General features: G+C 44.0%; 1 protein-coding gene across 1 annotated transcript in view; it reads left to right on the plus strand.

Annotated features, from left to right (window-relative positions):
* The window catches only part of SPTY2D1 (SPT2 chromatin protein domain containing 1), a 281,070-nt gene extending 270,901 nt beyond the window's left edge, over window positions 1-10,169 (plus strand). Inside the window, exon 6 of the mRNA XM_030201111.1 lies at window positions 7,210-10,169. Coding sequence (XP_030056971.1) covers window positions 7,210-7,303 — 94 coding nt within the window. The 3' untranslated portion in view covers window positions 7,304-10,169. The remainder of the gene's footprint in view (window positions 1-7,209) is intronic.
* The last annotated feature ends 2,563 nt before the right edge of the window (window positions 10,170-12,732 follow it).

The following is a 12,732-nucleotide window of genomic DNA, read 5'->3' on the forward strand; positions in this document are numbered from 1 at the left end:
CGGTGCCGTCCGAGGCTAGCCAGCTGGAGGAGAGTGAATCTGAGATGGGGGGAGTTGGGGAGCAATGCGGTAAAGGCTTGGTTCCAGGGCCTCAAGGAAGACTTTGTGGGAGTGCGGAAAGACATTCATATGGCAATGAGAGACATACATGCTGAGTTGAGGGACTTGGGGTCTCGAGTTGGTGAGGTAGAGGAGGAGGTAGACACCTTCAAGAAAGAAGTGGGCTCAGTGCGACAAGTACTCATGGAGGGTCAGGAGGATATCCAATGTGTTAAGGAGCAGTTGGAAGACCTGGAAAACAGGTCCAGAAGAAATAATTTGCGTTTTAAGGGAATCCCAGAGTCTGATCTGTTTGTCAGTTGCTCGGCAGTGATTCAGGAGCTATGTGAGTTTATCCTGTATCCTGAAGGAAGGAGGGATAGGTCTGATCTGCAAATCCAACGAGCTCATAGGGCGCCAGGGCCACAGCAGGACTTTGCTCCGAGGGATATTGTGGTCTGTTTTGCAGACTTCCCTATAAAGGAGAAGATTTTGGCTAAGATGAGGCAGCAAGGAGAAATCAAATGGAAAAATTGCAGAATCGGGGTGTATCAGGACTTGGCCTGGAGCATTTTGCAGAAGCGCAAATCCTTAAGAGAAGTGACTGCTTTTATGAGGGCTAAGGGGATGCGATATAGGTGGTTGTTTCCCTTTGCCATGTGGCTAATGGTGGAGGGTAAATCCCGCAAGATTAAGACCCTGGAGGAGGCGTGGTCCGCTTTACAGGCTTTGGGATGCAAAGGACTTCTGAATCGTTTGGGGTTGGCTGAGAGGGTTAAAGACTCTGGTCCAGTTAAGATTTGGCAGTCTGAGATGGCGAGAGGGAAGACAACTGTGAAGCCTAATGCTTGAAGGGGTGGAGTGGAGAGGTGTTGCATAAGATTGGCAACCAGCAAAAAGGACTGGGGTAGTGTAAAAGAAATGGTGGGTGGGTTATGGGGGAGGGATTTGAAGGGAGGGTTATAGATGTAGGAGTAGCTTAGGGGGTAGGGGTGGGGGAGAGGGAGAGTGGGGGGGGGGATAGAGGATAGATAGGGCTTGGGTTATTAGCTGGGGAGCTTTTGGGTCTGAATGTCATTTCCTTGGTGATGGCTGGTCTGCAGGTTGGCAGGTCAGGCACTGTTGGGGGGGGCAGGGAGGCTTGGGGAGAGTAGCGATGGGAGGCGGGGAAGGGGGGTCGGGCGGGTAGCAGCTTTGGTGGTAGGTACATGGAACGTGAATGGATTAAATAACCCTGGGAAGCTTAGTAGAGTGTTTAAAGAGCTGGGGAGATTGAACTGGGAGATTACATTTTTGCAAGAAACCCACCTGAGGCCACGGGATGCCCATATGTTACGTCGTAGGCAATATCAAGAAGTGGTGACGCATCAAGGGGAGGGGGTGAAGAGGGTAGGGGGGATAGCTATTTTAATATGGAAAAACTGTGGGTTTGTGACTAACAAGGTGTTTAGGGATAAAGAGGGGAGATGTGTGGCCCTTAGAGGAAGGTTGGAGGGTAAGGAATTTACGCTGATTAATATTTATGCCCCAAATGTGAATCAGGGGAAATTCTTTCAAAAGTTAAAGGTGGAACTGTTGGGATTTGCAGGAGGTCATATAGTGGTGGGGGAGGGATTTCAATTTGGGCCCGGATGCTAGATTGGACCATTCAAAAGGGGGAGGTTATCATAGTGGTCAGGGGAGAAAAGCCTTGTGGCAATTCACAAAAGGGTTAGAGGTGGTGGATTGCTGCAGACTGCTACATGGAACTCAGAGAGATTATACCTTTTACTCCCACACAGCACAGTCCTATTCTAGGCTGGATGGGATATGGGTCCATCGTAATGCGTGGCATATGGTGGAGGGAGCGGAAATAGAAACAAGTGTTTCGGACCATGCGCCAACCTGGGTTAAATTGCAAGGTATGGTACTGGAAGGTCGTAGGGGGATCTGGAATGAGACTCTTGGGAGATGAGGATATTTGGGAGGATGTTAGGCTATACAGGAATTTAGGCGTTTTAATGATAATGGGGAAGTGTCTGATGGTACTCTCTGGGATGCTTTGAAGGTGGTGGTGTGGGGGGTTTTGATAAAATGGGGAGCCAGGAGGAAGCAAGAGCGAGGAAAGTGGTCCTTGGAATTAAGGAAGAGGTTGCAATATCTGGAGCAGTTGCATAAGAGGAACCCTGATGTGCGAGTCTGGAAAGAGTTAAGGGAAGTGAGAGGAGAATTGATGAAAATGCAGATGGAGGAAATGGAGTTCATGCGCTATAAATTAAAGCAGCAGTTTTTTGAATTTGCAAATAAATCTAGCAAAATGTTAGCCAGATATTTGAGGGTGAGAAAGGGGCACTCTAATATCCAAAAGATTCAAGGGGGTGGAGTTGGAAGTATACTGATAAGGAAATAAGAGAATACTTTTTGAAATATTACAGCAATTTGTACAGAGCAGAAGGGGGGTCAGGGAGGAGGGTGGGTCCAGTTTTTGGATAGGATTCCCCTGCAGCAGTTGGACGACGAGGAGAAGGTTAGAATTGGGGAGCCTATTAGATTGGGAGAGGTACAGGGGGTGATTAAGAGGCTGTCAAATGGGAAAGCTCCCAGATTAGACGTCTATTCAGGGAAATTCTATAAATGTTATGTAAATGAAGGAGTGATTTATTAATGAGGGTGGGAAATTGAGTTTTGGAGTGGGGAGGGCTTACCAAGTCTATGTCTGAGGCGGGGGTGGTAGTTATCCCTAAGCCAGGGAAAGATCCAGGGAGCTGTGGATCCTATAGGCCCATTTCGTTATTGAATGTGGATGCAAAAGTAGTAGATAAGGTGTTGGCTAATAGGCTAGCTAGGGTATTATCTAAATTAGTGAATGTGGACCAGGCGGGGTTTATTCCTAGAAGGCAGGTGGGGGATAGTATTCAGCGCACTTTACATCTGATATGGGAAGCGCAGAGGGGGGTAGGGGGATGGTATTGTTAGCTATGGATGCCAAGAAGGCCTTTGATAGGGTAAGTTGGGGATTTCTGCGGGCTGTGTTGGAACATATGGACTTGGGAGGCAACTTTTGTAAGTGGCTGTCTCAGGAGTGGAGGAGTGGCCTAGTGGTTAGGGTGGTGGACTTTGGTCCTGAAGAGCTGAGTTCTATTCCCTCTTCAGGCACAGGCAGCTCCTTGTGACTCTGGGCAAGTCACTTAACCCTCCATTGCCCCAGGTACAAATAAGTACCTGTATACAATATGTAAGCCGCATTGAGCCTGCCATGAGTGGGAAAGCGCGGGGTACAAATGTAATAAAAATAAAATAAATGGGGGATATACGAGCTTCTTTTCCATAGGGAGAGGGACCAGACAGGGATGCTCGCTCTCTCCTCTTCTGTTTGCATTGTATATGGAGCCTTTGACAGAAACAATACGACAACATCCAGATTTGAGAAGAGTTAGGGTGGGGGGGAGGGAACATAGATTGGCATTATTTGCGGATGATGTGTTGCTGTATGTGGTAGATCCAGAGCAAACGCCCAAGATATTGGAGATTATAGGTGAGTTTGAGGTGTGTGCGGGGTTTAAGGTCAACATGGATAAAAGTGAGATATTGGGAATATCGTTATCCCCAGAGGAGGCAACTAGATTGGGGGGGGGGGGGGGGGGGAGATTTCCATTTAAATGGGCAAAAAGTAAAATGCGGTATCTGGGGATTCAAATTCCTTGTGACTTAAAACGGGTGAGCAGTATTAACTATGGTAAGATAGTGGGTCAAATTAGGTCCAAGTTGTCTCGATGGAAGGGGTTGTGGTTGTCTTGGTGGGGGTGGATGGCAGTAATTAATGTTCTGCCAAGGTTGCTATTTTTCTTTCAAGCTTTACCTGTTGAACCTCCTAGTGGGATAATTAAACAGATACAGGGGCTGGTAACACAGTTTATTTGGAATGGGAAACACCCCAGGTTAGGGAGTCGGATTATGCGGGGGGCTCCTGAGAGGGGAGGGAGAGTAGTTCCTAATATTGAATGGTATTATTATGCAGCCCAGGTGAGGATGCTTATGGACTGGGAGAGTGAGCTTATGAAGCCAGGAAGCCAGGTGGAAAAGTCTTATAGTAGGGGGAGGGAACTGCACTCATACTTGTGGACTACAGAGAGAGGGGGGGGGGTTATGTGATTGGTTGCATAATCCATATGTGAAACATTTGTTAGGGGTGTGGAGGGTGGTTAGGAGGAGATGGGGTCAGCTGGGTGAGGTTTCGACCTTGACATCCCTGCGGTGGGAACCAAAATTTAGGGCGGGGAGGGTAAATGCTAGATTTGTACAATGGGAAAGGAGGGATAAAATGTGCTGCAGGGGGGTAAAATGCTGAGTTTTGAGATGCTGTGTTCCAGATATGGTCTGGCAGAGGGGGATAGGTTTGCTTATGTGCAGGGTCAGCACTTTGTGGGGGCAATGGGATGGAGGGAGATAAATCCCCAAGAGAGAGGGACATTTGTGATTAATTTTGAGAAGGGTTCCCAGACCTATATCTGTGCTTTATAAATTCTTTTAGGAGATTGATCCCAGACCGTTTGGGTTTCAGGGGGCATGGGAAGCAGATTTGGGATGTAAATTTAATGAACAGGAATGGGAGATTTTGTCAAGAGGTATATAGAGCGTCGGTATGTGTCCTGGTTCAGGAGAATGCTTATAAAGTTCTCACTAGATGGTACTACACGCCCGAAAGGTTGAAGAGAATGTACCCGGGAACGTCGGACAGATGTTGGCGGTGTGGGACGCAAAAAGGATCCTTTCTTCACATATGGTGGCCATGCTCCAGAGTGGCAGATTTTTGTCAGGGGGTGGTGAAAGGGTTGGTCAAATTGACGAATACATCCTTGGTGTGCGGGCCTCGGGAATGTCTATTGGGCTTATACAATGAAAGGGACTCTTGGGAAGTTAGCAAGTGGCTTCGCTGGGGATTTGCAGCAGCTAAATGTCTTATAGCCCAAAGGTGGAAATCTTTGGATTCTCCTACCCTGGAGGAGTGGAAGGAAAAGCTGGGACAATTACTACATATGGAGTACCGTACAGCCTATAGAAGAGAGGGGCCCTTGAGATGTAAAGGGGGGTGGGTTCGTTTAAAAGCAGGGGTAAAGAGAATTTAGGCGTCTATGGTGGGGGGAAGGGGGTAAGATGTGGAGTGGGGGAGTAGGGGTGGGCTGGAGTTCTGGGGGTAGGGAGGGGACAGTTGGGGTGATTGGGGTGCTTTGCTTGGGGAAAAGGAGAAGTACAAAAGCTTTCGCGTTTATGCAGATTTTTGGCTTGCAGCTCGGGGTGGCGGTTGTTGTTCAAGTGTGATTAAACTTTACTCTAATATTTGAGCCCCGGAGCTGCTATCATATCGACTCCTGGGTCCAGTTAGTGCCTGGGTGTGGAGCTTTTGTTTTCAGCTTTATGGTTTTTGGGTATGATTACTATCAGGAGGGGGGAGATGGAGGGGGTTGGGGGTAAGAGTGCTGGGTTTTGTGGGGGTTAATAGTGGAGTAGAAGGGGGGGTTAGATTATATATAGGATGTTATTATGTGCAGTGTGTTTGTACTAGTGATTGTGTTTATGTTGGCTCCTGCGTGGGCTGTTACAGACAGTTTGGATATATGGTGTTATGATATGCCACACACTCTTTTGGGTTCCAGGGCTCTGTCCTCTCATGGTTCTCCTCTTATCTCTCCCATCGTACCTTCAGAGTACACTCTCATGGTTCGTCCTCCACCCCTATCCCGCTCTCTGTTGGAGTCCCTCAGGGATCTGTCCTTGGATCCCTTCTTTTTTTCAATCCACACCTCTTCCCTGGGCTCCCTGATCTCATCTCATGGCTTCCACTATCATCTTTACGCTGACGACACCGAGCTTTATCTCTCCACACCCGACATCACTGTGGAAACTCAGGCCAAAGTATCGGCCTGCTTATCCGACATTGCTGCCTGGATGTCCAACCGCCACCTGAAACTGAACATGTCCAAGACCGAACTTCTTGTCTTCCCACCCAAACCCACTTCTCCTCTCCCTCCACTCTCTATCTCAGTTGATAATACCCTCATCGTCCCCGTCTCATCTGCCCGCAACTTCGGTGTCATCTTTGACTCCTCCCTCTCCTTCTCTGCGCATATCCAGCAGATAGCCCTGTCGCTTCTTCCTCTTTAACATTAGCAAAATTCGCCCTTTCCTCTCTGAGCACACCACCCGAACTCTCATCCACTCTCTCATTACCTCTCGCCTTGACTACTGCAACCTACTCCTCACTGGTCTCCCACTTAGCCATCTATCCCCCCTTCAATCCGTTCAGAACTCTGCTGCATATCTTATCTTCCGCCTGGACCGATATACTCATATCACCCCTCTCCTCAAGTCACTTCACTGGCTTCCGATCAGGTACCGCATACAGTTCAAGCTTCTCCTACTAACCTACAAATGCATTCGATCTGCAGCCCCTCATTATCTCTCTACCCTCATCTCCCCTTACATTCCTACCCGTACCCTCCGCTCTCAAGACTAATCCTGCCTTTCAGTACCCTTCTCCACCATCGCCAACTCCAGGCTCCGCCCTTTCTGCCTTTCCGCCTTACCCCATGCGTGGAACAAACTCCCTGAGCCCATATGCCAGGCCCCCTCCCTGCCCATCTTCAAATCACTGCTCAAAGCCCACCTCTTCAATGTCGCCTTCGGCACCTAAGCACTACACCTGTACTCAGAAAACCTAGACTGCCCCAACTTGACATTTCGTCCTTTAGATTGTAAGCTCCTTTGAGCAGGGACTGGCCTTCTTTGCTAATTTGTACAGCGCTGCGTAACCCTAGTAGCGCTCTAGAAATGTTAAGTAGTAGTACAGTTTGGATATATGGTGTTATGATATGCCATTAAGTGGTGAATATTCAATAAAAATTCAAAGTTAAAAAAAAATGTTCTGTGGTGTCCAGATATGCATTGAGCTGTTCCTAGATTTAATATGGCAGAGAGAAAGGTCTTTTGACATTTTCTTTCAGTTTTTGTTTGTTTTTATCCTCCTGTTGTTTTCTAGTTGTTTTCAACTTAAGATTTCTTTACTTTTTGCACGGCTCACTTGACCACCGAGGCCTGAGCACTCGGTTGGGACTCTCCCCTGTTTTTCTTAAAAATTGAGTCATTTGGTTTCACTTTGGTTATTTTTGCCATTTTTTTTCTCTATTTTGGCAGTTTGAGGCTGGGCATGGAAGAAGATTTGGAAGAGATAAGACGCGAAGAAGCAGAATTAAAAGCAAAGAGGCGAGCAAAGAAGCTGAAATCCTGATAGCATCTGTTCTTCGGTGTTTGTTCTGGTTTCTGTTACCTGAATGATATAGACATCATTCTTTCTACCACCTCCCTCATCAAATCTTTTCATTTTTGCTCTGTTTTTCACATTGTTCTCCAAGGATGAGAGAATTCTACAGATGGAAGAGAGAATTCTACGAATGGAAAAGAAAAAGCTTTAGTTGACCAGAATTATTTATTTATAATTAGAAGATTTATTTTTTATTTACGAGAAGCTGTTATGCAAATTAAGTAGTTGGGAAAATAGTTCCCGTTAATAGACCAGTGGACAGCAGAGAGGATTTACTGGATTTGTACTTGTTTAAGAAATTAGTTGAATTTGACCTTTCAGAAGGCTGCAAGACAAACATAGTTTGCTACTTGGCTGATGTAGCAAATTATTCAGTTTCACATTTAAGTGTTGTGTTTAACTGATAAACCTGTCTGTCTGATCTTAAGCCCTTCTGTCTGACTACTGATCAGTTAAACTGCAATGAGCAGGATTTTATAGACTATTCATCCTGTTTTGGGGACTGAAGAGCTGTTTCAGTAATATGTGTCAAATTTGGAAGAACCATTAAATCAAAGAATATATTTAATTTTCTAAAGTAGAAGGGAATCTGGTCTCCAGCAGTTTGGGGGTAAGGTGCTTTGACAGCTGTGTGGGGAAGTTCTCAAGCATTTCCTCTAATACACGTCTTGTATCCTTATATGTAGCTTCACTTGAATGAGTTTCAATGAAATACATAGAGTTCATTCAAGTTGTTTTATTTAATAATGTAGTGCTGAAATTTTATGCCAAATTTAGAAGCAAGTGAATAAAGGGTTGTTTAATTCCTTTGTTCAGAATTCATAAAACAGATATATATTTTTAAATATTGATAAGTATGTATTACTGCTAAAAACACAAAATCTGGAAAGTACGATTTAAGAGTTCTTCTTAGCACCAGATAACTAACACATCTTCAGGACTGAAATTCAGAACTGCTGAGCGCATAAATAATGAGGTGCTAAATTTATAGTACTTTGACTTGCCATTTTCTTCTGATTTCTTTCAGTTTCCCACTCAGTGGGATTAGTCTCTGTTGGACTATGATTTTTCCTACAGATTTTTCCTCTTTGGTTATAGACCCCTTCCCATCTGGCACAGCCATTGTCATGACAAACCCCTGACCTGAGCTCCTTTCTGGTCATTAGCTGTCATCAGAGCCATGGCGGAGACACCCTTGCTACTTCTGCAGGATTCCCTGCCTGTTCTGAAAATAGAAGCCTGGTCCTCCACCTGGCAGTGCACAAGACTTACTACTGAACCATTGTGCTAATTTACAAAAAAATGTATCAAATTCCCGTTTAAAAATATCTAGATATAAATGGGAACAAACTAACCCCCCTGTTCAGTAAGCCGCGCAGCAATGCCAACGCAGCCCTTTCAAAGTGAATGGCCTATGTCGGCATTAGCACACGCAAGCCGCTAGTGTGGCTTAGTAAACAGGAAGGGGGAGTAAATTTGTTTGTATGTTATGTAAGTGAGAGAGTTCAGATTGCAAATGGGACTTCCAATAAGAGTTGTCCCTTTTTTATTCCAACCCTCCCAAGCCATACCAGAATATAAGCCTTATAAGAAGCTATCATTCACGTTTAATAAACCATCATTGGTCTCTCATATGTGTAGTGCAAGCAAAAAAAAAATCACTCATAATTTGAAAGTGACAACAATAAATGAATATAGCACTCTATCAATTAGATTTCCCATGTATATATCTATTAAACTATCAAAATGTGTCACATTGGTCCACAGGTCCTAGTATTATATTGGGGACACACAAAATTAGTCACTGCTCGCAAAAACACCAAAATGTGGCTACTTATCCCTGATATTCTGAGATAAATAGACACATTTTGGTGTTTTCACAAGCTGTAACTAATTTTGTCCCATTGACACTGAGGTCTCTCACTTACATAATATACATACAAATTTAGTTTGTTCCCATTTATATCTAGTTAGTTTACTCTATTCCTGATTTAGGGTCTGACAGATTTTTTAAATTTGGTGCCCTAATTTAAGCAGAACTTAAATTTGTTGTAAGCACAACTAATTTTTCATTTGACAGTAAACTGGGTTGAAGTTGTTATTGCATTCTACCTTATAAATGCTACAGGTAAGATTAATTGGCATTTTGCCTAGAGGCTGGATTGAATGCCACCCTAAAAATGAGAAAAAAACAAGTAGGGATGCACGAAAAGCACTCCAATCCAAACACAGACGCAGATGATGCTGAAAGTGTTTATTGAAGAGAATCAGTAAAAATGCAAGCAGACTCAACAAGGATCTGTGTTTTGGTGCGTGGCACCTACCTCAGGAGTCGTGTGTCTGCAAAACCTGCTTTGTCAAAATTTATCAAAACAAACATCACAAGGGTACAGAGTCAGCATAAAAGTCCAGACGTGGACCTCATAAATGATCAGTGACACAAACACCGCTGGATAATGCAGGAAACAACTCTTTCCTGTTTGGATTTTACACGTAGGGTTGCCTTTCCTTTTTGTTGTGTGCTTTGTGGTTACCCTAAATCCTCTCCTCTGTTTACCTGGAAGTAAATATTGATTTTCCAAATAACATCTTAGAAGCGACCCAACATATTCACTGTGCATCTTGGGTTGGTCATGTGGCAGTTGTTATTCTGAATTAAATCGGTGGATGTGAATAAATAGACCTGTATTGTGTGTGCGCTAAGAGTACCACCCTCTGTTCTAAAACCCAGACAATAAGCTGAATTGGCTTTGACCAATGATTTTCCCTGACATAAGAAAAATAACTCTTTTTGCAATGATTTGGAGTGCATTTTCTTCAGTTTTGATAGTTTCTATTTATTTATTTGTTACATTTGTATCCCACATTTTCCCACCTATTCGCAGGCTCAATGTGGCTTACATAGTATCGGAGAGGCGTTAGCAGTCTCCGGTGTGAACAAATACAAAGTGATATTATGGTAAGATAAAGTTCATGTGGCACAGCCACATTAGGGAATCGTACAGTGGAAGAGTTGTGTTATGTCCATTACGTCCTTTGGTTTTGTTGTGTTGCAGAGAGCAGGCATTTAGGTTGGGTCGGTGGGGTATGCCTTTTGAAACAGGTTTTTAGTGTTTTCCGGAAGTTTAGGTGGTCATACGTCGTCTTCAAAGCTTTTGGTAGCGCGTTCCACAGTTGTGTGCTTATGTAGGAAAAGCTGGATGTGAAGGTTGATTTGTATTTAAGTCCTGTGCAGCTTGGGTAGTGCAGATTTAGATATGTTCGTGTTGATTTGGATGTGTTTCTAGTTGGTAGGTCGATCAGATCTGTCATGTAGCCCGGGGCTTCACCGTAGATAATTTTGTGAACCAGGGTACAGATTTTTAATGCGATGCATTCTTTGATTGGGAGCCAATGTAGTTTTTCACGGAGGGGTTTTACACATTCGAATCACGTTTTACCAAATATAAGCCTGGCTGCCGTGTTTTGAGCGGTCTGAAGTTTCTTTAAGGTTTGTTCTTTGCATCCCGCACTTCCACATTGAATGGAACATTTTCTTTGTTGTGGATTTCACTTGGCTCTCTAGTGTTAAGTTACGGTCCATTACAACGCCGAGGATTTTGAGGCTGTCTGAGATAGGGGGGGTGTTGATGCTTGTGGGGTTGTCTGAGCTGTGTTGGGATGAGAGAATGAGACAATGTGTTTTTTCTTTATTGAGTTTTAGTTGAAATGCATTTGCCCATAAGTCCATGATGTTCAGGCTGAGCTTGATTTTGTTGGTGATTTCTGTCAATTTAGTTTTGTAAGGAATGACAGTCTGCATAGATGAAAGGGTTAAGGCCTTGGTTAGCTAAGGACTTGGTAGTGGGGTCATCATTAGGTTGAAGAGGGTCTGCGACAACTGTGATCCTTGTACTCCGCAGTCAGCTTTCCACGGTGATGATATGTTTGAGTTTGATTTTACTTGATATGTTCTTGTGGTTAGGAAACCCTTGATCCTGCTAAGCATATTTCTACCAATCCCAAAGTGATCTGGTAATCTTAGTAGTATATTATGGTTTACCATGTCGAATGCACTAGACATGTTGAATTGAAGGAGGAGGATATTGTTTCCTATTGCTATCTCCTGCTTGAATTTGGCTAGGAGTGTGAGTAGTACTGTTTCCGTGCTGTGGAGGGGCAAAATCCTGTGACTCGTGTAATATTGAGAATTTATGTAGTCTGTAAGTTGTTTGGTTACCATGCTTTCCATCAGTTTGACTACCAGCAGGATAGATGCTACTGGACGGTAGTTAATGATTTCATTTGTCTTTTCCTTGGTATCTTTTGGTATAGTGGTGAGTAGGATATTGCCATTTTCCTTGGGGAAGAGGCCTTACTGAAGCATGTAGTTTAGGTGGGATGTGAGGTCTGCTGTGAAGCGGTCAGGGGCGGATTTCATTAGATAGTTGGGACAGGTATGTAGTTTACAGTGTGTTTTGGAGAACCTGCTAATTGCCTGGGTAACTGTTTCGACAGTAAGGAGACAGTTTTACTTCCTGTGTCTAAAGAGCTAGAATTATTTAAGGGACATTGTCATGCTTCTTGTCAAATTCCAGGAAGGCTGAATTCAAATATGCATTTTGCATGCATTTTTAGGGATATGTTTTTAATGGGACCACTTAATGTTACTGTTACCTGGAGACATCAAAGAGCTGCATTGATCAGACTTTTAGAATGATAAATTTGACCCTAAATGTGCTGAGACTATGATGGTTGTTGCTTTATGCCCATGCTCCCCCCCCCCCCCCCACCCCCACAGCAGAAGAGAAAACTCTAGCAAAAGTTATACTATTTTGGGCTAAGATGTGGATTTTCATTTTTTGCAAGTGACAAATGGATGTTACTGATCCCAAATACCAGTCAGCACCTCAAAATGTACTTTCCAGAGCAAAATCTGCATTTTGGAAATCTGCACCACAACCTCAGCAGGAACTGAGGAATTCCACACTTACAATTTCTCCCTGTACCAAGCATTTTCCTCATAGACACAAAATGCGAAGAAGTTTTTTGTATCTCCAGTTCAAACTCTAAGCACCTGGGAGGTTAATTCACTGACATAATGTTAGGGGACAGTGGAGAACAGACTGAACAGTCTCTGTCCTGATTGTTTCATAATATATATTGCTGGTCCTACTCCTGGGGCACACATCTGCAAGCTTGTTTATTAGCTGTCATATATTTTAAAGATCCTGCCCCTACTTCTGATCTTGAGCCTTTTGCTGTATTCCACTAGCAATAACTACTGATGCATAGAAGTCTATCTCAGTGTTTTATAGGACGATCTCCCATTGAAAGCCAGCTTGTGGGAACACTGGAAAAAATTGTAAAAGAAATAGCCATGCTTATGTGCCTCCACAGACAATTATTTCCCTATG

Source organism: Microcaecilia unicolor, chromosome 4 (assembly GCF_901765095.1).
Source record: "Microcaecilia unicolor chromosome 4, aMicUni1.1, whole genome shotgun sequence".
Lineage (NCBI taxonomy): Eukaryota > Metazoa > Chordata > Amphibia > Gymnophiona > Siphonopidae > Microcaecilia > Microcaecilia unicolor.